The sequence below is a fragment of the Carcharhinus amblyrhynchos genome, chromosome 32, assembly GCF_965287045.1.
Source record: "Carcharhinus amblyrhynchos chromosome 32, sCarAmb.v2.hapA, whole genome shotgun sequence".
Taxonomy (NCBI): domain Eukaryota; kingdom Metazoa; phylum Chordata; class Chondrichthyes; order Carcharhiniformes; family Carcharhinidae; genus Carcharhinus; species Carcharhinus amblyrhynchos.
The window spans coordinates 20,741,374-20,769,317 of NC_137355.1; the positions used below are offsets into that span (position 1 = coordinate 20,741,374).

A 27,944-nucleotide genomic window follows, 5' to 3' on the forward strand; every position below is an offset into this window, starting at 1 on the left:
AGAGAGAGGGAGAGGGGGGTTGGAGGAGAGAAGGATGGGGGGGTCGGCTCCAGGCTCCTTACTGCTGAAGGAAGCTGGGGCTGGGTGAGGGGGGCTGAGGTGAGGGGCACAGTGTGGAGATACTTGCCGATCAGAGACTCGATGGTGGGCACTTCACCCAAATCCTCCAGCAGCTCGTGAATGGGGTCATTGTGTTCGGGGGCGATGGCGTCTTGGTGATCCAGGAAAAGCTGAAATTAAACACAAAACCAACCGAGATAGTGACTAAACCCCTTAAAATACACACACACCACACAGAGGGTCAGCGCTGGGGGAGTGCCACACTGTCAGAGGGTCAGTGCTGAGGGAGTGCCGCACTGCCAGAGGGTCAGTGCTGAGGGAGTGCCGCACTGTCAGAGGGTCAGTGCTGAGGGAGTGCCGCACTGTCAGAGGGTCAGCGCTGGGGGAGTGCCGCACTGTCAGAGGGTCAGTGCTGAGGGAGTGCCGCAGTGTCAGAGGGTCAGCGCTGAGGGAGTGCCGCACTGTCAGAGGGTCAGCGCTGAGGGAGTGCCGCACTGTCAGAGGGTCAGCGCTGGGGGAGTGCCGCAGTGTCAGAGGGTCAGTGCTGAGGGAGCGCTGCACTGTCAGAGGGTCAGTGCTGAGGGAGCGCCGCACTGTCAGAGGGTCAGTGCTGAGGGAGCGCCGCACTGTCAGAGGGTCAGTGCTGAGGGAGCGCCGCACTGTCAGAGGGTCAGTGCTGAGGGAGCGCCGCACTGTCAGAGGGTCAGTGCTGAGGGAGCGCCGTATTGTCAGAGGGCCAGTGCTGAGGGAGCGTCGCACTGTCAGAGGGTCAGTGCTGAGGGAGCGCCGCACTGTCAGAGGGTCAGTGCTGAGGGAGCGCCGCACTGTCAGAGGGTCAGTGCTGAGGGAGCGCCGTATTGTCAGAGGGCCAGTGCTGAGGGAGCGTCGCACTGTCAGAGGGTCAGTGCTGAGGGAGTGCCGCACTGTCAGAGGGTCAGTGCTGAGGGAGTGCCGCAGTGTCAGAGGGTCAGTGCTGAGGGAGTGCCGCACTGTCAGAGGGTCAGTGCTGAGGGAGCGCTGCACTGTCAGAGGGTCAGCGCTGGGGGAGTGCTGCAGTGTCGGGTGAACTCACCGTGTGAGTGTTGATGATCTCACCAATGGAAATGTATATCACCGGCTTTGTCAGGGTCACCAGGTCAGAATATTCATCAACATTAAACCGATCCTCAAGCTCCGGAACCTCACAGGCAGCCTGGAAAAACCGTCTGGAAAGATAGAGTGAGAGTGAGAGACAGCATGTGCAAGACAGCATAGAAGGAGAGAGACAGGGAGCAGGGAGATAGAGAGAGTGAAGCAGAGAGGGAGAGTGAGTGAGTGAGTGAGACAGCGGAGAGGGTGAAATACAGCAAGCAGGGTGGGGAGAGAGAGAGGAGGGAAGGGAGAGAATGAGAGAGGGTGATGGAAAGAGATGAACAAGAGGTTCCAAAACTGCACACAATATTCCAGATGTGGTCTCACCAATGCCCCGTATAATTGAAGCATTGTACCCTTTGTGTTTTACAAATAAACAAGAAATGCTAGAAAATTTCAGCAGGTTTGACAGTATCCACGGAGTGAGAACAGAGCCAGCGTAGGAAGCCTGGGTTCTGACGAAGGGTCATTCAGACTCAAAACGTTGGCTCCAATCTGTTGCTGTTGAAGAGGGTCAGTGGTACACACTGTTGTGTTTGAACCATAGAATCCCGATAGTGCAGGAGGCCATTCAGCACTGACTCTCTCTGACAGAGTATCTCACCCAGGCCCTTCCCTCCACCCTATCCTGTACCTTGGTTAATCTAACGCTGAAAGGAAACACACAGGTACAGCAGGTAAAGAAGGCCAGTGGTATGTTGGCCTTCATAGCGAGTGGATTCGAGTATAGGGATAGGGATGTTTTGCTGCAATTGTACAGGGCGATGGTGAGTCCACACCTGGAGTATTGTGTACAGTTTTGGTCTCCTTATCTGAGGAAGGATGTTCCTTGCTATAGAGGGAGCACAGCGAAGGTTTCCCAGGCTGATTCCTGGGGATGGCAGGTCTGTCACATGAGGAGAGACTAAATTGGTTAGGATTATATTCACTGGAGTTTAGAGTGAGAGGGGATCTCATAGAAACTTATAAAATTCTAACAGGGTTAGACAGGGTAGATGCAGAAAGAACATTCCTGATGGTGGGGGTGTCCAGAACTAGGGGTCATAGTTTGACGATAAGAGGTAAACCTTTTGAAACTGAGGAGAGGGGAAATTTCTTCACCCAGAGGATGGGGAATGTGTGGAATTCACTCCCACAGAAAGTAGTTGAGGCAAAAATATTGTCTGATTTCAAGAAGAAATTAGATCTATCTCTTGGGGGTAAAGGAATCGAGGGATATGGGGGGGAAGGGGAGATCAGGATATTGAATTTGATGATCAGCCCTGATCAAAATGAACGCAGAGCAGACTCGAAGGGCCGAATAGCCTCCTCCTGCTTCTAGTTTCTAATCGAGACATTTTTGGAGTGTGGGAGGAAACCACAGCACCCGGGGAAAACCCACGCAGGCACGGGGAGAATGTGCAAAGGCCACACAGGCAGTGACCCAAGGCTGGGGTTGAACCTGGGTCCCTGGCACTGCGAGATAGCAGTGCTAACCCACCGTGCCACCAAACATTTACCTATCGATGTGAAAGTCTGTGAACTTACAACAGACACTTATGGGCGGGTCCCACACGTGCCGATCCTCACTGTGGGCGGGATTGGAAAATCCTGGTTACTATCCTAGTGGGGACCGGATTATCACAAGGGGAAGGTTGGGTAAGGGATGGTTGGGCGTTGGGTGGGCTTTGTGTCGGAGCCATATTGGAGAGGCAGGAATTTACCTGAACTTCATGTGAGCCTGAGAGAGGTAATCGTTCACAGAGCCAAGGTGGCAGTTTTCCTTGTCGAACATCTTACTGGAAGCAGCGTGCTGTAAGACCTTGGCGATGGAGCCCAGGTTCCTCCTCTGGTCAGTGGTCAGGCCCCCACCACCAGCTGAGATGTCAATGATATCGAAAGCGTCAGGAGCCACAATGGCAGGGTTCATGTAACGATAGTACAGCAGGTTCCCAATGATCTGAAATCATCAAAACACGATTCAGAACAGAAAAAAAAGCTTCAACCTTCCCCAGCCCCACCTCAAAACCCCTCCCTATGAAAACTGGAATGATCTGTACACAGTGATGTAGGTGCAAGCTATCAGTGATAGGGTACACGGGGTGGTGGGGGGGAGGTGCAGAGGGAAAGAGGGGAGGGGGTAAAGACAGTGGAGGGGCAAGGAGAAGGGTATACGCACAGGTTGCTTCAGGAGAAATGGCAGCCACACAGAGATTCACCTCAGGAGAAAGCAACGTTAAAGACCACGCCTGTGGAGGTAGGAAACGAAGAACTTTCATTCCTCGTCTGAAGCTCAGTTCGAAGAAGGCAGAAAGAAGAGAAATCGAAAGCCTTAAAAACAGAAGAGAAGCAGCAAAGTTATCCAAGCTTGGAAAAATATCCAATTTACTTCCCGGTGTGGGATTGGATTGTGGAGCCTCAGCTGGTAGGCCCGGTGACACAAAGGCAATTCCGTATGTCCCAAACAAGGAACGAGTTCCTCTCAACAGGTGCACATAGTTTCAGGGTCAGTTAGCGCTTAAAGGCAGGGGGAGGCCATTTGGCCTGTCAGCTCTGTGCTGGCTCATTGACCATCTGTCCCGTTCTCCTAAAACACATCCACAATCACTCAACAATCACTCAACTTCAGTCATTTTGACTTTTCCTCTGTCCTCTCCTGATCGGTGCAAGTTTATCCCAGGCTTTTGTTATCACCTGCTCTGTTGTTGTTACTCATTCAGCAACATAGAAGATAGGAGCAGGATGAGGCCATTCGGCCCTTCGAGCTGCTCCACCATTCATCACGATCATGGCTGATCATCCAGCTCAATAGCCTAATCCTGCTTTCTCCCCATAACCTTGTGATCCCATTCGCCCCAAGTCCTGTATCCAGCTGCCTCTTGAATGTAATATAATGTATATCATTTGTGAACTAGGATGGTATGGGCTGATAGGACAGTCAACTGTAATAAGCATCAAAGAGTTTGTTGTGTTTCTCCCCTGACATCCCTCCTCCCACAGTTTTCAGTAGGAGGTCCTGCAGGAGCTACTCGGGAACGGGGACCCTGGCTGAGGAGTGTTAAGATCAATGGCAGCATCCCTGAGGAACAGGAGGAGGCCATTCAGCTGCTCAAACCCATTCCGCCATTCAGTGAAATCACAGCCCAGAGTAACTCCTAACCTCCATTTAAATATCTTAGCTCCGGATCCCTGAAAAATCCATTAATCTCACTCTTGGAAGCTCCAATTGACCCCCAAGCAGCTGTACACCACTCCAGATTTCCACAGTCTTTCCTGACATTTCCCCCAAACAGTCCAACTCTCACTTCTTGAAGGTTAGGCTCTCTTTCCACCAAGGGAAATAATTTCTCTCTCTCTCTACCCTATCAAACCCTTTCATCATTCCCAACCTCAGTGAGATCAGCCCTCAATCCCCAGAAGTCAAAGCCTGGTGTGATTAACATGTCTCCATGATGTAACTACTGTTAGTATTATTCTGGTGAAATTGCGCTGACAAGGTCAATGTAACCATCCTGAACTCTGGGGCCCAGGCTCAATGCAATTATTGCAGTCACATCACCAACACCACAGCTCAAGAAGTGGCACAGACGTAGGTTCCAACCTGAAGTTTTCCTGAATGTAGTTCAGTCACACACGTGGCTATCTGTGTAAAATAACCCTGTTGAATCCTGTCTGAAATGCTCGTGGGGGTTGATGTACAGGCAGAACATTTTGTTCATATAAACAGGGCTTCAAGGAAGCAGCGCCATTTGTGAATTAGGATCCTTCAGGCCTAACACAACCCAACATCTACCTTAATGAGGTCATCATCCGTGGCATCTGGAAACTTCTCATGTAGGGAATCCTTCAACACTTTAGCGATAAGTCTCATACCGTAGCTGCAAGGGTGAGACAGAGAAACATGGTGAGTGAAGAGCGAGGGTGGAGCTGGATGAATCACACACCGTGACTGCAGCTCCAACTGTGGGGGCAAGAGAGTACAGCACTCTGAGCTCAGTCCGTGGGTGAGAAATCGTCATTCTCCACCCACCAGAACCATGGAAAACATGCAGAATATTTCCAGTTTCACGGACGTAACATTTAAGAACATAAGAACATAAGAAATAGGAGCAGGAGTAGGCCATCTAGCCCTTCGAGCCTGCCCCGCCATTCAATAAGATCATGGCTGATCTGTCGTGGCTCAGTTCCACTTTCCCGCCCTCTCCCCATAACCCTTAATCCCTTCTCTTATCAAAAACCCATCAACCCGCTTCTTAAAAATATTTAGCGAGGCAGCCTCCACCACTTCAACGGGCAGAGAATTCCAGAGATTCACCACCCTTTGAGTGAAGAAGTTCCTCCTCAACTCCGTTCTAAACCGCCTCCCCTTTATCTTGAGGCTGTGCCCCCTAGTCCTACTGTCTTTTTTGAGCGGGAAGAGTCTCTCCACCTCTATCCTATCCATCCCATTCATCATCTTATACGTCTCAATGAGATCTCCCCTCATTCTTCTAAACTCTAACGAGTACAAGCCTAGTTTATTCAGCCTCTCCTCATAGCTCAATCCCCTCAACTCCGGTATCAGCCTAGTAAACCTCCTCTGCACTCCCTCCAGGGCCAAAATATCCTTGCGCAGGTGCGGCGCCCAAAACTGCACACAGTACTCCAGCTGCGGCCTCACCAATGCCCTATTCAGCTGCAGCAAGACCTCCCTACTTTTATATTCAATCCCCCTCGCTATGAAGGCCAGCATCCCATTCGCCTTCCTGACCACCTGCTGCACCTGCAAGCTGGGTTTTTGCGACTCATGCACAAGGACCCCAAGGTCCCTCTGCACCGTCGCCTGCTGCAGTTTTTCGCCACGTAAGTAATAGTCCTTCCTACCATTCTTCCTACCAAAGTGGACCACCTCACACTTGCCAACATTAAATTCCATTTGCCATTTCCTGGCCCATTCGCCCAGCCTATCTAGATCCTTCTGCAGACTCTCCACACCCTCCGCACAATTTGCCGTTCCCCCAATCTTGGTGTCATCAGCAAATTTCGACACCCTGCACTCGGTTCCCTCCTCCAGATCATCTATATAAATGGTAAATAGCTGAGGCCCCAGCACCGACCCCTGGGGCACCCCACTAGTCACCATCCGCCAATCCGAATAGCACCCATTGACCCCCACTCTCTGCCTCCTATTTGACAACCAATCCTCTATCCACGCTAACACCCTACCCCCAACTCCATGTCCCCTGACCTTTTGCAATAACCTCTTGTGAGGTACCTTGTCAAATGCCTTCTGAAAATCCAGAAAGACCACATCCACCGGCTCTCCTCTATCCACTGCCCTAGACACATCCTCATAGAACTCCAGTAAATTTGTCAGACACGACTTCCCTTTAATGAAACCGTGTTGCGTCCGCCCTATCAAGCAATTCCCTTCAAGATGCCTCGCAATTTCCTGCTTAATGACGGATTCTAACATTTTACCTACCACAGACGTTAAACTAACCGGCCTATAATTCCCCGCCTTTTGCCTGGCACCCTTCTTAAACAACGGCGTAACATTAGCCGTTTTTTTACTGCCCATCCCTAGTTGTCCTTCATCTCAGAGGACAGTTGAGAGTCAGCTGTGGCTCTGGAGTCACATGTAGGCCAGACCGGGTAAGGACGGCAGATTTCCTTCCCTAAAGGATATGAATGAACCAGATGGGTTTTCCCGACAATGGACAATGGTTTCGTGGTCATTGCTGACTTTTAGTTCCAGAATTTTATGGAATTCAAATCCCACCATCTGTCATGGTGGGATTTGAACCCGGGTCCCCAAAACATTACTCTGGATTACCACTCCAGCAAGAATACCACTGTTTATTCGCCTCCCATGTGGTGTAGAAATGTCCACAAGGCTATTAGGGAAGGAGTTCCAGGAGTTTGATCCAGCAACAGTGAAGGAACAGTAATATATTTCCAAGTCAGGACGGTGAGTGACTTGGAGGGAAACCTCCAGGTGGTGATGTCCCCATGAGTCTGTGCCTTTGACTTAAGGTGGTACTGATCACAGATTGGACAGAGTGGATAGTCAGAAGCTTTTTCCCCAGGGTGGAAGAGTCAATTACTCGGGGGCACAGGTTTAAGGTGCGAGGGGCAAGGTTTAAAGGAGATGTACAAGGCAGATTTTTTACACAGAGGGTGGTGGGTGCCTGGAACTCACTGCCGGGGAAGGTAGTGGGAGCAGGTACAATAGTGATTTTTAAGGGGTATCTGGACAAATACATGAATAGGATGGGAATAGAGGGATATGGTCCCTGGAAGGGTAGGGGGTTTTAGTTCAGTCGGGCAGCATGGTTGGTGCAGGCTTGGAGGGCCGAAGGGCCTGTTCCTGTGCTGGAATTTTCTGTGTTGCTGTGGAGTTGTGTGTTGGGAGTGCGCACTCTGAACTGCTGGAAATACGAATCATTCACCGACAGGAAATATAGATATCGGAATATTAAAGGGGATTGGGTTAATCTGGGGGATAGCAAGGTGTCGAACAATCCCTGTGACAAAAACACTTAGGCTCAAATCAGCAGAGAAATACTTCACTCGAGTCGCTGTGACCACAACAGGGATGTGGTCAGTGCTGAGAGGGGGCATTCTATCGAGAGCAAATTGGTACTTTATAACGGGCAAGAGTGTACATGGGGCTGTGGGAAGGGGTTAAATGGGTGGATAGATTCAGTGATTTGGAGAGGGGGGGAGTGTTTGGGGTGTGGGACACGAACACTTACGGGATTTTATCCACTGAGGTGACGATAGCTGATAGGAATTTGTCAGTGATGGCCCTCATGTTCTTGATGGAGGTATCGAGTCTCAGTTTAACCTCATCGTGACTCAGTGCCTGGTCTGGTGTGACATCATACGGGAGTTTACTGAAAATAGAAATGTGGACACAGTAAATATTAGTCAGATAACCAAAGGGATGCTTGTTACATATACTCATTAACATAAATTTACTTTGTAAAATGTAAACCCTTCCAAATTTTTGACATTTCTCTGTTCTACATAAGAACATAAGAAATAGGAGCAGGAGTAGGCCATCTAGCCCTTCGAGCCTGCCCCACCGTTCAATAAGATCATGGCTGATCTGTCGTGGCTCAGTTCCACATTCCCGCCCTCTCCCCATAACCCTTAATCCCCTCGCTTATCAAAAACCCATCAACCCGCGTCTTAAAAATATTTAGCGAGGCAGCCTCCACCACTTCAACAGGCAGAGAATTCCAGAGATTCACCACCCTTTGAGTGAAGAAGTTCTTCCTCAACTCCGTTCTAAACCGCCCCCCCTTTATCTTGAGGCTGTGCCCCCTAGTCCTACTGTCCTTTCTGAGCGCGAAGACTCTCTCCACCTCTATCCTATCCATCCCATTCATCATCTTATATGTCTCAATGAGATCTTCCCTCATTCTTCTAAACTCTAACGAGTACAAGCCTAGTTTATTCAGTCTCTCCTCATAGCTCAACCCCCTCAACTCCGGCATCAGCCTAGTAAACCTCCTCTGCACTCCCTCCAAGGCCAAAATATCCTTGCGTAAGTACGGCGCCCAAAACTGCACACAGTACTCCAGCTGCGGCCTCACCAGTGCTCTATACAGCCGCAGCAAGACCTCCCTACTTTTATATTCAATCCCCCTCGCTATGAAGGCCAGCATCCCATTCGCCTTCCTGACCACCTGCTGCACCTGCAAGCTGGGTTTTTGCGAAAGCATAGAATTCCCACAGAGCAGGAGGCCACTTGGCCCATCAAGTCTATACTGCCCTCCAAGAGAGCATCCCAGCCAGATCCTATCCCTGTATTCCCATGCATTTAACCCATTAATCCCCCATTTGACACATGTTGCAACTTTAAGGGTCAATTTAGCGCAGCCAATGTACCCTAACCTGCACAGCTTTGCACTACGGAAGGAAACCGGAGCACCTGGAGGAAACCCACGCAGACACGGGGAGAATGTGCAGCCTCCACACAGACAGTGACAGTGATCCCCATCGGGAATTGAACCCGAGTCCCTGGCACTGTGAGGCAGCAGTGCTAACCACTATGGGCTGAAAACCCGCAGCAGTTTTACAGAAATCATCCTCCTTCAGCCTGGGCCAGTTATTATTATCTGAGCTTTAGACTCAGGATCTGAAGCCAGTGTCTGAGCTGTCTCAGAGCTGCCTGCATTGTTTAAAGTTTATTTATTAATGGAACTCTGCCTGTGACACTAACATTGCAATGAAGTTATTGTGAAAATCCCCTAATCTCCACCTGTTCGGGTACACTGTGGGAGGATTTAGCACCTAACCAGTATGTCTTTGGACATTGAACAAGGGGCCAGCTTTAGTTCAGGCTCCAAATGAGGCTTTGACTTCCTGTTCTGTTGAAGAAAGGACTTGCATTTATATAGCACCTTTCATGGCTTCAGAAGATCCCAAGGTGGTTTACAGCAATGAAGGATATTTTGAAACGTAGTGACTGTTGTAATATCGGAAACATGGCAGACAATTTACAACAAGTTCTGACAATCATCAATGGCCAGCTACCTATTTAGTGACATTGATTCACAGTGCGGCACTCCCTCAGCACTGACCCTCTGACAGTGCGGCACTCCCTCAGCACTGACCCTCTGACAGTGCGGCACTCCCTCAGCACTGACCCTCTGACAGTGCGGCACTCCCTCAGCACTGACCCTCTGACAGTGCGGCACTCCCTCAGCACTGACCCTCTGACAGTGCGGCACTCCCTCAGCACTGACCCTCTGACAGTGCGGCACTCCCTCAGCACTGACCCTCTGACAGTGCGGCACTCCCTCAGCACTGACCCTCTGACAGTGCGGCACTCCCTCAGCACTGACCCTCTGACAGTACGGCACTCCCTCAGCACTGACCCTCTGACAGTACAGCACTCCCTCAGCACTGACCCTCTGACAGTGCAGCACTCCCTCAGCGCTGACCCTCTGACAGTGCGGCACTCCCTCAGCGCTGACCCTCTGACAGTGCGGCACTCCCTCAGCACTGACCCTCTGACAGTGCGGCACTCCCTCAGCGCTGACCCTCTGACAGTGCGGCACTCCCTCAGCACTGACCCTCTGACAGTGCGGCACTCCCTCAGCACTGACCCTCTGACAGTGCAGCACTCCCTCAGCGCTGACCCTCTGACAGTGCAGCACTCCCTCAGCACTGACCCTCTGACAGTGCGGCACTCCCTCAGCACTGACCCTCTGACAGTGCGGCACTCCCTCAGCACTGACCCTCTGACAGTGCAGCACTCCCTCAGCGCTGACCCTCTGACAGTGCGGCACTCCCTCAGCACTGACCCTCTGACAGTGCAGCACTCCTTCAGCACTGACCCTCTGACAGTGCAGCACTCCCTCAGCGCTGACCCTCTGACAGTGCGGCACTCCCTCAGCACTGACCCTCTGACAGTGCGGCACTCCCTCAGCACTGACCCTCTGACAGTGCGGCGCTCCCTCAGCACTGACCCTCTGACAGTGCGGCACTCCCTCAGCACTGACCCTCTGACAGTGCGGCACTCCCTCAGCACTGACCCTCTGACAGTGCGGCACTCCCTCAGCACTGACCCTCTGACTGTGCGGCAGTCAGAATGGACCGTGTGGGGGGGTTTATCCAGGTTGGCAAGTGGCAAACTCTGTGAATAATGGCAAGTGCTGGGAACACTCTGGAAGCATTTGTAAATGAAGGGTAAGTGGGGGCTGCAGCTGCTGAGATGGGGAGTGAGGGACTGGGATAAGGAGCGAGTGAGAGAGTGCAGAGGGAGCCGTGCAGTGGCGGAGAGCGTACCTTCCCGAGCTGGAAACATCGAGAGCATTGGTGTCACTACACACACCGGCACTGTCACCAGTAACCAGACACACATCAACAATGTGTGTATCCAGGGGCTCCCTGGGCAAGTGGGGAGGGACAACTCACCTGATGAAGGGGCAGTGCTCCTAAAGCTTGTGCTACCAAATATACCTGTTGGATTTTAACCTGGTGTTGTGAGACTTCTTACATTGTTTACCCCAGTCCAACACCAACATCAAACGGGGAGGAGACAGAGGCCGGGGAGAGACGCTTTCCACCAGTATCAGTGGCAATACTGATCTGCCACTGCAGGAACAAGCACTGACTCCATCCGTCACAACCTTCAGCACAGGGTCATAAGATCATAAGAAGATAGGAGCAGGAGTTGGCCATTCAGCCCATCAAGCCTGCTACACCATTCAGCAAGGTCACGACTGTTCTGATTTGTGGGTTTAACTCCGTTTCCCCGTCTACCAATCTGAAATAGCAGCTGGTGGAGGAAGCTGTGTGTGATCCACTGGACACAGTGTGAAACAAGTGTGCACATCCAACTGGGGCTGGTTCTGGTTGACACGGGGATTGAGTATTCTAACAGTGATCACACGCAGGGAACAGAGGCAGTCCTTATTGGCTTCACTGGTGTCTGGTGTTGACACAGAATGGCTGTCTCTGTATACAGTTACATCATTCAGAAATGAACTCTGGATGTGAAATGCCTCGGGAAATTCAGCTGATGTGAACAGTATTGTATTGAAAAGACACTTCCTTCTTTCTTAGTGGGGTGTAGCTCTCGTATTCCCTTCCTAATTGTCGATAAAGCCACCCCCTGTTCCGTGATGCACCGTGTGGGATCACAGTGAGGCTGGCGTGATCAGCATGGGGCACAGGGTATGCGACAATGTGCGTACCGTCTACCCTCAGGCCCGAGAGCACGGGACTGTCGAACCAGCTCAGTCCCAGACTCAATAACCAAGATGGATGGTGCGAACCACACCCGCTCCCCCCCTCCACCTGGAAACTGGCTAGATTTTGGATTCTGTTCCCAGAGATCAATGGAGCTTGGGCCATTGAATATTCATGATGTGGGTATGCCGGCGTTGGACTGGCGTAAACACAGTAAAAAGTCTGACAACACCAGGTTTTAGTCCAACCTATTTATTTGATAATATACTCACAAGCTTTCGGGGGTCTCTGTTCAGCGACTCTGCGACTCACCTGATGAAGGGGCTAACCCCAAAAGCTTGCGAGTATATTATCAAATAAATAGGTTGGACTAAAACCTGGTGTTGTCAGACTTTTTACCATTGAATATTGCCAGGGCTGAATTAGACAGATTATATATTGATAAGGACCTCAAAGGTTATGGTTGTGTCACATTCTCAATGAAGCCCATGTTATTTGTCCCCTGGTGTATGAGCTCCCTGATTGAGATAATTGGCCGGGTGTCCTTGGAAAGGGAGCACGTGGTGTCCGAGGGCACAGCTTCCATGCCCGCTGGGCACCGCGGGGACTGGGGTATATTATCAACCCCTTTAATCACGTTTTAATTTGATGTTTTAAGTTTCCTTTCTGCTTTGTCTTTTGTTTCGGGTGGTTCCCCCTCCTGTGAGGGAGCTGGCCCTTTTGCGTTGTCCCTGATTTGGTTGGACAAGAAAAGAGTTTCCTGATTGAGGTAACGATTGCCTGGCCAATCAGGGAGTCTCGCCTGTGTGTGTATATTGAGGAATGTCAGGGATACTGACACTCTGGATTTTAACTGTGAACCGGAAACTCTCTTAGGAGTGGAATAGAGTTTGTAAATAGAGGGAATCGGGTGAAGGGACACCGGCCTCTGAGATGCTCAGGTTGATTGACAGGGAAGTGGAGTTAAGACAACAAATCAGAACAGCTGTGACCTTGCCAAATGGTGTAGCAGGCTTGATGGGCTGAATGGCCAACTCCTGCTCCTATATTCTACGATCTTATGACCCTGTGTTGAAGGTTGTGACAGGTGGAACCAGTGCTTGTTCCTCCAATGGCAGATCAGCATTGCCACCGATACTGGTGAAAGGTGTCTCTCCCCGGCTTCCGGGTCTTCACCACTTGCCCAGGGAACCCCTCCCCCAACCCTCCGGCGTTCCTGGATGCACACCACGCACACTGCTGCCGGAGTTGGGGACAATTCAGGCCTTCCTTTCGCAGAGTGGTTCTCCTGGGAAAGAGGGTGTACAGCAGCAGCCGGCGGTGAGGAAGTTTACAGCTCGTACACGTGGCTGTGGGTAGCCCGCTCTCCTCTACCTGGCCTCGCCTGTCTGTGACTCCATTTGGTTCACCCAGGCTTTGTAAATATCCACAGGATCAGTCTTGATGTTCATCGATCGCTCCTCAATGATCTCCTTGACAACGGGCGCCAGGATTTGTCGGAGAGCGTTCTGCCCGCGCGCTCCCCGGTTGAAGCTGACGACCATCTTAATAACCGTGGGGTTTCCCGTGATGATCTCGTGAAGCTGATCCACCTTTGACCTGCAGGAAGTAGGGAACGTGTCAGGGTCAAAATGGCTGAGACTAAACATCCCACACAGAGCTTATATATATTAATATCCAATTGTATATAAACAGTAAAGTGTATTTATTAGTGACAAGTAAGGCTTACATTAACACTACAATGAAGTTACTGTGAAATTCCCCTAGTTGCCACATTCTGGCGCCTGTCCGGGTCAACGCACCCTAACCAACACGTCTTTCAGACTGTGGGAGGAAACCGGAGCACCCGGAGGAAACCTACGCAGACACGGGGAGAATGTGCAAACTCCACACAGCCAGTGACCCAAGCTGGGAATCGAGCCTGGGTCCCTGACACTGTGAGGCAGCAGTGCTAACCGCTGTGCCATTGCATCGCCATAAAAAAGATGGTGGTGGAGTAAGGAGGCTTCTTGCGAGCTGTCCCCAGCATACCCTCTAATTCCGTCCTTCACCCTCACTCTATGGTCTTCAGTCTGAACTCTAACTCCTTTAAACTTTCTAATAATGTTACATTCTACATCCTCTCCTTCTTTCTCCCTTCTGTACTCTACGAACAGTATGCTTTGTCTCTGTAGCACAAGAAACAATATCTTTCACTGTATCCCAATGCAAATAACAATGGTCATGTGAGTGTACTTTTAAATCATGCATCTTACAACTACAGTGATGTCAACGGGGTGAAGCTCAGCTGGGCCAGTCAGGTGATCAGGGTTTTTTACCCTTTTGCTTTCAGTTTCATTTTGGGAAGCAGTTTAGCATCAAGCTCAGAAGCAATCGTTGTCTCCCTTTTTTCTCTTTGTTTGGTTCTGCCTTTAAGAAGTGGTGTTTTGGGAAACAGATTTGACTACAACCTCTTCTGAGTTTCTTCACAAGGAATTTTCAGCATTCAACCCAGGAGGTGGGATTCCTGTAACAAGTGGACATTAACCTATGCTGTATTGCATTTATTTGGAGGGTCTGTGTTGTGGATGTTGGCTTTGGTTGGATAGTTCCTTAAGAGTTATACATTATCTTGGTTGTTGTGTTTCTTGTTTGTAATTGTTAGAAGTTCTTGCTAATTGTCTTACTGCACACGTCACCAATATTCTTAATCAAACTGTGTTTTTGAGAAAAGCTCCTTGTGGGTCAATTGACTTACACCTGGAGAGAAACCTCTCATATTCATCCGAGCCAAACTCAATGTTAAACGTCACAGGGCAGGTAAGCTTCAGAGAAACACCTTGAAGTGTCTGCCCTGATTTGTAACACAATAATAAAGCAAATATACTGCATGTACATATTCTACATGATAATGAACCCAAACATCTAAACAAAAAAAATTACAATATTAACAACACGATTTGTAGAAAGTTGGAGAAATTAAATCTTAGAAATCATAGAATTATAGAAACCCTACAGTGCAGAAAGAGGCCATTCAGCCCATCGAGTCTGCACCAACCACAATCCCACCCAGGCCCTACCCCCAGATCCCTACATATTTACCCACAAATCCACGCATCTCAGGGCACTAAGGGGCAATTTTTAGCATAGCCAATCAACCTAACCCACACATCTTTGGGCTGTGGGAGGAAACCCGCACAAACACGAGGAGAATGTGCAAACTCCACACAGACAGTGACCCAAGCCGGGAATTGAACCCAGGTCCCTGGAGCTGTGAAGCAGCAGTGCCAACCACTGTGCTACCGTGTCACCCAAATGTAATATTGATAAATATAAAGTACATTTTGTTTAAGTTAAGGTGGTTTTTAAGTGTAGGGATATGTGTACATACAGAGTTTGAACGCAGCTGTGGTGCAGTGATTTTGTCACTGGACTAGTAATGCAGTGATCCAGGGTAATGTTCTGGGGACCCGGGTTTGAATCCCACCACGATAGATGGTCAAATTTATATTCAACAAAAAATCTTGAATTAGAAGTCTAATGATTGTCGTAAAAACCCATCTGGTTCACTAATGTCCCTTTAGGGAAGGAAATCTGCTGTCCTTACTTGATCTGGCCTACATGTGACTCCAGAACCACAGCAATGCCCTCTGAAATGGGCGAGTGAGACACTCAGTTTGAAGGCAATAAGTGTTGGCCCAGCCATATCCCATGAATGAATTTGAAAAATGCCAATCACATACTTTGTTGAGGCAAGTCTGACCCTGATCCTAAGGTCATCAATCAAACTCCAGTGCATTCACCTATCCTCCTCCCATCACTGCTGGGGCACTGACATCGCAGCAAACAGGTTGGGTTGAATATTTCAGTCTGTACCTATCCCCTCAATCCCATTCCATAGGCAAATATCTATCCAGCTCCTCTTTGAATGTAGGAGAGAAGCTCAGCAGGGTGTTAGCCAAGGGGCCAGGAAAATTAGCACATCAGCAGCAGCGCCCTCACTGAAGACTGGCCGTTTCCGCATATACATGAAATAGACAGCGCAGACAAAGGTGACTGATTCACCATAATCTATCAACAGCTGGATGCTAACCACACCGAAACTGTAATAAAGGTAAGACTAAGTGATCATTGTCTGAACGGACATTCCATCAATCCACCACTAACGTTTATGACATTACTGATGGGATGTGATTAAACAGCAACTGTCCCAGGCCTACCTCTTTGCATTATATGTAAATAATTTACTGGTGTGTGTGACTAGAAACAATTATTTTTACTAGAAGTTGTGTGTGATTTAAAAAGACGGCTGCTTGTATACAATTGGGCAGAACAGGCTGAAGAAGCCAAACAAATTCGCCAGTTCTCTCCTTATCAATAAGAGAGTAATAAAGGATCAATCACTCGCGAACACTACATCCAAATATCTTTCAAACACCAACACCAGAAGATTATTTGGGATTGGGGAGGGAGGAGCAGGTGTGCACAGGACATACTTGATTTCTTCCTGTAAGGCAGTTTTGAAGAGTTTCAGTAGCAGGTATTCCTCTCTCTGATTAGAGGCGTAATTATACAGCGTGAAAATGACCGAGTCCATGAACTTGGTGGATTTGTTCTGGGGCATCTGAAAGATCAGCTTGGCCAAGTAGGTGGGGTTAGTCTGCGGACAGAAAGAAAAACAGAACGTGACAGTGATTCCTGCGCTCCTTAAAGGGAACCATTTACTTTATGTCCAACAATTTCCCCTCCTCTTCTCCAGAACCACAGGTTCCACAGATACCGCTGGAATTTTACTGGCAAGCCAGCCCCAATTCTGGGACGGGCGAGGCTCGGAGAACGGCATTCTCCCTTAGCCTCGGGTAGGAACGTACTAACCTCGGGCAACGCGCCGGTAAAATTTGGCCCAATGACTTGCTGGAGGACTCACTATTTGGGTGAGCCACACACCATCAAGAAACTGACACAAAACCCTTCCTGGTGAAAGGATGTCCATTCACTGAATCCCTATCGAGCAGGAAGAGGCCATTTGGACCATCGAGTCTTCACCGACCACAGTATCACCCAGGCCCTATCCCCATAGCCCCATGCATTTACCCTAACACTAAGGGGCAATTTAGCATGGTCAATCCATCTAATCCGCACATCTTCAGAGTGTGGGAGGAAACTGGAGCACCCGGAGGAAACCCACACAGATACGGGGAGAATGTGCAAACTCCACACAGACAGTGACCCGAGCGGGGAATTGAACCCAGGTCACTGGCTCTGTGAGGCAGCAGTGCTAACCATGCTGTCCTCTATATTTCAATAGCACCTTCCTTCCACAACATCAGGATGCTTCTGAGTTAATGAAATATTGTTTCCAAGTGTAGTCATTCTTGTATTGTAAGAAATACAGCAGCTAATTTGCACGGGAATGTGATCAGGTCCAGATCATCAGCTTGTGATTTTGAACTGAGGGTTCAATATTCGTCAGGAGCCTGGGGAAAATGATCCCGTTCTTCTACAACATCAGAGCCATGGGGTCTTTAACCTCCTCCTGACCAGGCAGATGGGGACTCAGTTTCATGTCTCATCTGAAAGAGGCACCTCTGACAGTGCAGCACTCCCTCAGCACTGACCCTCTGACAGTGCGGCGCTCCCTCAGCACTGACCCTCTGACAGTGCGGCACTCCCTCAGCACTGACCCTCTGACAGTGCGGCACTCCCTCAGCGCTGCACCAGCTGAGTCCACCTGTGTTTTGTGTTCCAATCTTTGGAGCAGGATTTGGACCTGTAACCTTCAGAGATAAGAGCAATACCCACTGAGCCAAAGCTGGCAGTGTGAATGAGCCCAGACACTGGCCCATTTACTCCATCAAACCGCACACTCAGAGGGACAATCCTCAAGGCGAGGGGAGGAAGAGTATATGAGGGGGTATGAGAGGGGATTAACTGGGAGGGGAGAGTCAGTGATGGGGGGGGAGAGTCAGTGATGGGGGGGGAGAGTCAGTGATGGGGGGGGAGAGTCAGTGATGGGGGGGGAGAGTCAGTGATGGGGGGGGAGAGTCAGTGATGGGGGGGGAGAGTCAGTGATGGGGGGGGAGAGTCAGTGATGGGGGAGGAGAGTCAGTGATGGGGGGGGAGAGTCAGTGATGGGGGGGGAGAGTCAGTGATGGGGGGGGGAGTCAGTGATGGGGGGGAGTCAGTGATGGGGGGGAGTCAGGGATGGGGGTAGTGTACATGGGGATGTGGGAGGGGATGGAATGGACGGGGAAAGTGAAAGTTTTTCCAGCTGATGGAGGTCTCGGGCTGGAGTTTTACCTGAAGCAGGTAGAAGAGGTTCTGATAAGCCTCCAGCTTCATGCGTTTCTCTTTGCTCAGAGCCTTGAGGCCTCCTTTCTGCTTGTTGATCTGCATCATATCCGAAAGCTGCTCCTTGTTTTTCCGGGTCAGTTTTTTACTGTGTGACACCACTTCCTGTAAGATCGGAAAGAAAACCATTGTCGCCGTGTAACCATCCGTCTCTGTAAATCAGCCCCCACCCGCCCCAATCCATCACTACCAATCTCCCCCCCCACCCCATCCCCAATCTGTCACTACCAATCTCCCCCCCCTCACCCCATCCCAAATCCGTCACTACCAATCCCCCCCCTCACCCCATCCCCAATCCGTCACTACCAATCCCCCCCCCACCCCATCCCCAATCTGTCACTACCAATCCCCCCCCTCACCCCATCCCCAATCCGTCACTACCAATCCCCCCCCCACCCCATCCCCAATCCGTCACTACCAATCCCCCCCCTCACCCCATCCCCAATCCGTCACTACCAATCCCCCCCCTCACCCCATCCCGAATCCATCACTACCAATCCCCCCCCTCACCCCATCCCCAATCCGTCACTACCAATCCCCCCCCCCACCCCATCCCGAATCCATCACTACCAATCCCCCCCCTCACCCCATCCCCAATCCGTCACTACCAATCCCCCCCCTCACCCCATCCCCAATCCGTCACTACCAATCCCCCCCCCCACCCCATCCCAAATCCGTCACTACCAATCCCCCCCCCCACCCCATCCCGAATCCATCACTACCAATCCCCCCCCCACCCCATCCCAAATCCGTCACTACCAATCTCCCCCCCCCCACCCCATCCCGAATCCGTCACTACCAATCCCCCCCTCACCCCATCCCGAATCCGTCACTACCAATCCCCCCCCTCACCCCATCCCGAATCCGTCACTACCAATCCCCCCCCCACCCCATCCCAAATCCGTCACTACCAATCCCCCCCCCACTAGAATCTCTGCCTTTCGACCGGGGATTGGTGGAGGGGCCGATCTCAGTTCAGGCATCCATATTCCCAAAGAGTAATTATTCGGGAATTTCACTGTATTCCCTTCACCCAGTAAAATGTTCACAAGGTGGCATTCCCAATGTAACATTCCCACTCTTCTGTCCGGGGTAACATCACCTGGGTGTTATTTCCAGAGCAATGATCCTGTGGTGCTTGGGAAGTTATTCCTGTTATCAGAGACTCTATCCCTGAATGGATATTCCTGTAACCTAGAACGTTTGTCCCAAGGATGGAATGCCCAGAGCTGTCACTCTTGGTACTGTTACCAGGAATAGTTTCCCTGGAACTAAATTCCTGGGACAGATTCCTGCTATCCAAAATGATATTTCCATTACTAGGCACATTATTCCCATGTTATTCCCAGAGTGATATTCCATTACCCAGACAATATTTCCATTACTCCCAGGATGATATTCCCAGAGCGATATTCCCGTTACTCCCAGAGTGATATTTCCATCATTCCCATGGCGATCATCATTCCCAGAGCGATACTACCGTCATCAATAGGGTGATATTCCCGTCATTCCCAGGGCAATATTCCCATCATTCCTATAGTGATATTTCCCATTATTCCCAGGGCAATATTCCTCTCATTCCCATTGCAATATTCCCAACATTCCCATACTGATATTCCCTAAGCGATATTCCCGTCATTCCCGGGGCAATGTTTCTGTCATTCCCAGGGTGATATTTCCATTATTCCCAGGGCGATAATCCCATCATTCCTGGAGCGATATTCCCGTTTTTCCCATGGATGATATTCCCGTTACCTGCAGTGTAATCTTATTCTTCACCAGCAGCCCGATCTTTATATCCATGGTGTTGAGGTCGTTTTCCAGCGATCCGTTGGATCGGATGCGAGTCACCACCTCCTCTCTCAGTCTCATCATTTCCAGCTCCTCCTGGAAGTCCTGGTCACTCTGATCGAGCAGGTGGACAAACTTCCTGACTACGGCCATCGGGGGCTGCTCCGCATTGACTGTCCGTGAGGAGAGGAGAGGATGAGCGAGTGAGTGAGAAAGAGGGAGGCAAGTGGAGAGGAGAGAGAAACCAAACAAACGCATCTTCACACCAAACGGTGCTTTCAGAGATCTATCGGGCCTGTGATCTGTGACTAAAACCCTGATGGCCCCGACGGTTAACCCTGAACTCCAGGGTCACTGATGTTACTTTTCCTTGATTCTCTTTTCCATCCTACTCTCAATCCCACAACATTCTCTCTCCTCCCCCAGTTCCTAATTTTCCTCTTTACTCCTTCTCTCATAGAATCCCTGCGGTGCAGAAGGAGGCCATTCGGCCCATTGAATATGCAATAATCCCACCCAGGCCCTATGCCCGTAACTCTACGTATTTACCCTGTGAATCTCCCAACACTAAGGGACAACTTAACATGGCCAATCCACCTAACCTGCACATCTTTGGACTGTGGAAACCCACGCAGACGCGGGGAGAATATGCAGACTCCACACAGACAGTGACCCGAGGCCGGGAATCGAACCTGAGTCCCTGGTGCTGTGAGGCAGCAATGCTAACCACTGTGCCACCGTACCGCCCTCTCTCGACCAACTATTGTTTCCGAATTTCTGCTTCTCTTCATTGATCCAACAGGGTGGCACAGTGGTTAGCACTGCTGCCCCACAGTGCCAGGGACCCAGGTTCAATTCCCGGCTTGAGCCTTTAGACGTGCACCTGGATTGGCCGTGCTAAATTACTCCGTAGTGTCAGGGGGTTAGCGTAAATATGTGGGGTTACGAGGATAGGACCTGGTGGGATTGCGGTCGGTACAGACTTGGTGAGCTGAATGGCCCCCTGTAGGGATTCTGTGGGTAATAATCCAGAAATAAGCTAACCACAGACAGTTTGGTAAAGTTACAATGAACTATCACCGATACGTGACCGTGGTCACACAGGGGTCCGATCCCAATACTCTCTCGGATTGAATACTCACTCAGAGTTTTGTAGTCATCTCTGGCCTTGTTTGCTCTGATGAATGCCTGGATTTTAACAATGTCAGCTTCCTGGAAATGAAAGAGGGGAAGAGGAGATAAATATTAACATCGGCAGACACGGCAGGAAAGTTCGAACCAGTGGTGAAATCTGCACAGGTAGGGGATGGAGGAGGCTGAGTGCGAGGGACAGGGGAACACAGTTACTGAGCTGCACATACTTCAAGGGGTGGCAGACTTCTGAGAGTTCCGAAAAAAGGTCACACAGACTCGAAACTCCTGTTTCTCTCTCCGCAGATCAAGTTTAAAGTTTATTTATTAGAGTCACAGGCATTCTTACATTAACATTGCAATGAAGTAACTGTGAAAATCCCACCACACTTGGGCACCTGTTCGGGTACACTGAGGGAGGATTTAGCACCCTAACCAGTCTGTCTTTGGACATTGAACAAGGGGCCAGCTTTAGTTCAGGCTCCAAACGAGGCTTTGACTTCTTGTTCTGTTGAAGAAAGGACTTGCATTTATATAGCACCTTTCATGGCCTCAGAAGATCCCAAGGTGGTTTACAACAATGAAGGATATTTTGAAATGCAGTGACTGTTGTAATATCGGAAACATGGCAGACAATTTATAACAAGTTCTGACAATCATCAATGGCCAGCTACCTATTTAGTGACATTGACTCACAGTGCAGCACACTTACCCCCCAATTTACACATGTTGGGACACTAAGGAGCAGTTTACCACGGCCAATGCAGCTAACCAGCAGGTCTTTCAGACTATGGGAGAAAACCCACACAGACACGGGGAGAGCATGCAGACTCCAGCCTGGCAGTGACTCAAGCCGGAATCGAACCTGGGTCCCTGGCACTGTGAGGCAGCAGCGCTAACCACTGTGCCGCCGTGCTGCCCCTGCCAGATCTGCTGATTGTTCCCATTTCTGATTGAACACTCCTCCAGCCCCCCCTCCTACAAGTCACTCCGCTGAACTGTCAGAAAAGTGTATCTGTCACCCTGGCAACTTAAACAGCTCAAGAGGGTCCCAGAGGCAGAGGGATAAGGCTGGCAGCTGTGATTTGAGAGGAATGAGTTGGAGGGAAGGGTCCGATCTCACAGTGTTCACCATTCACATCTGATTTATTTCATTTGTGGGACCTGCAGGTTGCTGGCCGCACGGTAACAGAGTGATTAACGCTGCTGCCTCGCTGCGCCAGGGACCCGGGTTCAATTCCCGGCTTGGGTCACTGTCTGTGTGGAGATTGCACATTCTCCCCATATCTGTGTGGGTTTCCTTCCACAGTCTTGAAGACGTGCTGGTTAGGTGCACTGGCCGTACTAAATTGCCCCTTAGTGTCCTGGGATGCATAGGTTAGAGGGATTAGCGGGGTCAATATGTGGTGTTACGGGCCTGAGTGGGATTGTTTTTGGTGCAGACTCAATGGGCTGAATGGCCTCCTTCTGCATTGTGGGGTTTCTATGATTCTGCGGACCATGTTTAGTTGCCCTTGAGAAGGTGATGCTGAATGGAGTGGCTTGCTAGGCCATTTAGAATCATAAAATCCCTGCAGTGGAGAAGGAGGCCATTCAGCCCATTGAGTCTGCACCAACCACAATCCCAGTCTGGCCTTATCCCCTTAACCCCAACTATTTACCCTGCTAATACCCCCGACACAAAGGGGCAATTCAGCATGGCCAATCCACCCAACTCGCACATCTTCGGAGCGTGAGAGGAAACCTGAGCACCTGGAGGAAACCCATGCAGACATGGGGAGAAGGTGCACAGACAGACAGTGACCGCGAGGCTGGAATCGGTAGTCAGCCACATTGCTGTGACTCTGGAGTCACACGTGGGCCAGACCGGGTAAGAATGGCAGATTTCCTTCCTTAAAGAACATTAGTGAACTAGAGATACTGGAATCTGCTTTGACTGGAGCAGAAACGGTTGAGGGAGTCATCAAAATTGGGAAAGGAGGAATAATTGACAGAAGTGCTACAGGGGAGATATTTTCACACAGAAACTTGTTAAGTTCTGAAGGTGCTATCTGAGCGTGAGCTGAAATCAAAATCCAGAGCAACTTACTATCAGTGATTGGAGAGGCCACTGGAATCAAATTCACTGGGATATGGGTGAAAGAACAAGGCCGGCATGGGAGTAAAGTGGAACCATAGATTTTCTATGGTGCAATAAAAGGCCATTCGGCCCATCAAATCTGCACTGACTCTCCGAAAGAGCATCCCACCCCCAGTCCACCCCGCCGCCCTATCCCAGTAACCCTGCAAATTTAGCATGGCCAATCCACCTAACCTGCACGCCTTTGGACTGTGGGAGGAAACCGGAGCATCCAGAGAAAACCCACGCAGACACGGGGAGAACATGCAAACTCCACTCAGACCGTGACCCAAGCCGGGAATCGAACCAGGGTCCCTGGTGCTGAGAGGCAGCAGTGCTAACCACTGTGCTGCCCTCCTATAGGGATAGTTCTTTCAAAGAGCTAACACAAGCGCAATGGACGAGTGGCCTCTTTCTCTGGTGTAGAGATCCAGGATTTTTAAGAAGTATTTGGAGTTCAATCACATGACAGATCTACAAGTCAATCGGTAATAACTAGAGGAGGAAGGAAAGGGTTGGAGGAGAGATTACTGGAAGATCCAGACCTGGTTAATGGGTTAAATCACACGGCAAGCCCTGTGCCGCCTGCAGTTCTTGTAGCTGATGAGGAGTTAATGAATCTCAGGCAATTTTTGAATGATTGTAACTTACATTCTGAGGGGGTTTGACAGGATGGATGCTGAGAGATCGTCTCTGCTGGTCGGGGAATCTGAATCACGGGGCCACAGCCTCAGGATAAGGGGCCAATCATTGAGGACTGAGATGAGGAGAAATTTCTTGACCCAGAGGGTTGTGAATCTTTAGAATTCTCTCCCACAGAAGGTTGTGGATTCTCCTTTGTTGAATATATTGATGGTTGGGGTAGACGGATTATTGATGTCTCAGGGAATTCTGGGATATGGGGAGCGGGCAGGAAAATGGAGTTGAAGCCCGAGATCAGCCATGATGAATGGCAGAGCAGGCTGGATGGGCCGAATGGTCTCCTATTCCTATTTCATGTGTCTGTAATGACTTCAATGAGACCATTGAGGGTGGCCTATTGGAGTATGAGCTCCCTGATTAAGGTGTGAAGAGAGCATGTGGTGTCTGAGGGCACTGTTAATGCTTTCTGTGCCTGCCGGGCACTGCAGGGGCTGGGATGTATCACTGACCCCTTTAATCAGATTTTAATTTGATGTTTTAAGTTTCCTTTGCACCTTTTTTTTGTTTCGGGTGGTTCCCCTCCTTTTAGGGAGCTGCTCCTTCTGAGTCGTCCCGAAGTTAATTTGATTTTGTTTATTTGGTTGGACTACAAAAGATGTCCCTGATTAAGGACCCAATTGATGGGCCAATCAGGGAGCTTTTTCCTTATGTTTAACTGGGAGTGTCAGTTCCTCTGGCACTCCCGAGGGTAGACTGCTGACTGCGAGCACTCTGTGTCCTGCTGCTGGAATTGTAAACAAAGGAATTTGGATGAAGGGACTTCTGCCTCTGAAGACTTATTACAGTATCCAGTAACTGTTACCGTACCAGGTAGTTTCTCATTACAGTTGGTGAACATTTATGCATTGCAGGTCTTGTATTTTATTCTGTGTCTTTATACAGTAAAGCTGGTTTAAAATCCCAGACCTCCATGGGATTGGGGTCATTAATGATATAACAGAAAGCAACACTCACATGATCCTTGAAATATTTCAGTCGATCCTGGTACTTCTTTCTAGCCTGGTACATCCGTACTAACGACTGAATCTGTGCCAGAAATAGGTAGGAAAAGTGGGAAAGTGTGTGAGAGAGAGAGGAATGGGGACGGACAGAGAGGGGTGGGGGGGGCAAAGAGACAAAGAGAAGGGTGAACAGAGAGAGAGAGAAGGGTGAACAGAGAGAGAGAGAGAAGGGTGAACAGAGAGAGAGAGAAGGGTGAACAGAGAGAGAGAGAAGGGTAAACAGAGAGAGAGAGAAGGGTAAACAGAGAGAGAGAGAAGGGTAAACAGAGAGAGAGAGAAGGGTGAACAGAGAGAGAGAGAAGGGTGAACAGAGAGAGAGAGAAGGGTGAACAGAGAGAGAGAGAAGGGGGGGACAGAGAGAGAGAGAGAGAGAGGAGGGAGAGAGACAGAGAGAGATGGGGGGACAGAGAGAGACACACACACAGAGAGGGGAGAATGAAAGAGAGAGGGAGGTAGGGAGATGGGGTTTGGTAGGAAGAGACAGAGAGAGAGACAGACAGACAGAGACACCGAGATAGAGGTAAAAAAGAGAGAAAGAATAAGCAGTTGGAGAGGGAGAGGAAAATTGAGAGTAAGGAAAAGAAGAACGGAGAAGATGGAGAGAAAGAGGTGAAAGGTGAGAAAGATATAGAGGCCAAACGAATGGGTGAAAAAAAGGGAAAGTGAAACAGGGAAAGACAGAGAGTGAGAAAGAGTAAAAGGAGAAAGAAAGACAAGAAGGGGAAAGAGACAAAAAAACTTGTTTAAGCATGATTGGTTGTTTTGCAAACAACAATAAGCAGTAGAGGGGCGGTCCAAGTAACATTGGAGACCAACCCCACCCACACTGGCAATGGATGTGTACCAATGGCCAGTGTGTACACATGGCACTCAATGTGTCTGAGGGGCAGCATTGTACACGTGACATTGAGGGCATTCCAGAGGACATGTACAAACTGGGCACAGACATGCACCGATGTCTGATGTGTTATGGACTGTTATGGACAAGTTGGGCCGAAGGACCTGTTTCCATGCTGTAAACCTCTGTCGGAAAAGAAATTCTCTGAATAATTCACTAGAGATAATTTCCTGAACCCAAAATCTGAGTTAAATTCAAGGAGCAGATGTTACCTTACCTTCATAGCCGAGGCCGTATTGTCCTTGAGGTATTGAAGCCTGTTTTTGTAGGCCTGCTTTTGCTTGTGACCTCTCCAATGAGACTGTGAAAAGAAGTGGCCATGAGTACATCCCACACAGCACAGAATACATTTAAAACTTTATGCATTAAATTCTTCCCCAAAATGTCGACTCGCTCTTACCTGGATGGTCAGGATTGCTGGCTGCTGTTTCTTCAAGAACTTCATTCGATCCGAGTATTCCCGCCGCACCAGGTAACCGCGGCAACGTGCCTGTAACTTGGTGATGAGGCCCTCGTTGGCGACCCACAGCTGCTCTCGATTATAGGCAGCAGTAACTCCTGAAATCGTCGACTGTGGGGTGCAAGAGAGAGACAAACTGGTTACAACTGAGGGGAAGAGGGAGAGAGGGAGAGGGAGGAAGGGAGAGTGAGAGGGTGAGATGGGGAGAGAGAAAGAGAGAGATAGAGGGAGAGAGAGAGAGAGAAGACAAAGAGAGAGAGAGAGAGGGGGAGAAAGGGAGAGGGAGAGAGCAAGAGAGAAAGACAAAGCTCTGACAAAGGGTCATCTAGATTAGTAACCTTGGCTCTATTCTCTCAGACCTGCTGAGATTTTCCAGCATTTTCTGTTTTTGTTTCAGATTCCAAATTCCATAGTATTTGGTCTTTATCTTGTATTTACAGATGCACCAAGGATTCTGGTTGTATCACAGCTTGGTCGGGGCTCCTGTTCTGCCCAAGACCACAAGGAGCTACAAAAGGTTATGAATGTAGTCCAATCCATCACACAGACCAGCCTCCCATCCATTGACTCTGTCTACACTTCCTGCTGCCTTGGCAAAGCAGCCGGTATAATTAAGGACCCCATGCATCCCAGACATTCTCTCTTCCACTTTCTTCCTTCAGTAACAAGATACAGAAGTCTGAGGTCACATACCAACCGACTCAAGAACAGCTTCTTCCCTGCTGCTGTCAGACTTTTGAATGGACTTTCTCCACACCCTAGCTATGACTGTAAAACTACATTCTGCACCCTCTCCTTTCCTTTTCTATGAACTGTATAGCATTCAAGAAACAATACTTTTCACTGTATGTTAATACATGTGACAATAATAAATCTAATCAAAAACCAAAATGCTTTTCACAGTCATTGGACATCCCAGAGCCCTGAGAATTATAGAGTCAGAGGTTTACAGCATGGAAACAGGCCCTTCAGCTCAATGTGTCCATGCCGCCTTTTTTTTAAACGCCTAAGCTAATCCCAATTGCCCACATTTGACCCATATCCCTCCATACCCATCTTAACTACCTAAATGCTTTTTAAAAAGACAAAATTGTACCCACCTCTACTACTACCTCTGGCAGCTTGTTCCAGACACTCACCACCCTCTGTGTGAAAAAATTGCCCTTCTGGACACTTTAGTATCTCTCCCCTCTCACCTTAAACCTATGCCCTCTAGTTTTAGACTCCCCTACCTTTGGGAAAAGATATTGACTATCTAGCTGATCTGTGCCCCTCATTATTTTATAGACCTCTATAAGATTATCCCTCAGCCTCCTACACTCCAGAGAAAAAAGTCCCAGTCTATCCAGCCTCTCCTTATAACTCAAACCATCAAGTCCCGGTAGCCTCCTAGTAAATCTTTTCTGCACTCTTTCTAGTTTAATAATATCCTTTCTATAACAGGGTGACCAGAACTGTACAGTGTTCCAAATGTGGCCTTACCAATGTCTTGTACAACTTCAACAAGACATTCCAACTCCTGTATTCAATGTTCTGACCGATGAAACCAAGCGTGCTGAATGTATTCTTCACCACTCTGTCCACCTGTGACTCCATTTTCAAGGAGCTATGAACATGTACCCCTAAATTTCTTTGTCCTGTAACTCTCCCCAG

At 49.5% G+C, this 27,944-nt stretch overlaps 1 protein-coding gene across 1 annotated transcript in view; it reads right to left on the bottom strand.

The window, feature by feature from the left end:
• The window catches only part of iqgap1 (IQ motif containing GTPase activating protein 1), a 140,305-nt gene that overhangs the window by 18,116 nt on the left and 94,245 nt on the right, over positions 1-27,944 (bottom strand). Inside the window, 13 exon segments of the mRNA XM_080216240.1 lie at positions 128-230; positions 1,133-1,265; positions 2,895-3,130; positions 4,964-5,048; positions 7,908-8,048; positions 13,234-13,458; positions 16,335-16,498; positions 18,139-18,294; positions 19,945-20,153; positions 21,123-21,192; positions 24,887-24,958; positions 26,049-26,132; positions 26,232-26,402. Of these exon segments, the coding sequence (XP_080072366.1) occupies positions 128-230; positions 1,133-1,265; positions 2,895-3,130; positions 4,964-5,048; positions 7,908-8,048; positions 13,234-13,458; positions 16,335-16,498; positions 18,139-18,294; positions 19,945-20,153; positions 21,123-21,192; positions 24,887-24,958; positions 26,049-26,132; positions 26,232-26,402 (1,849 nt within the window).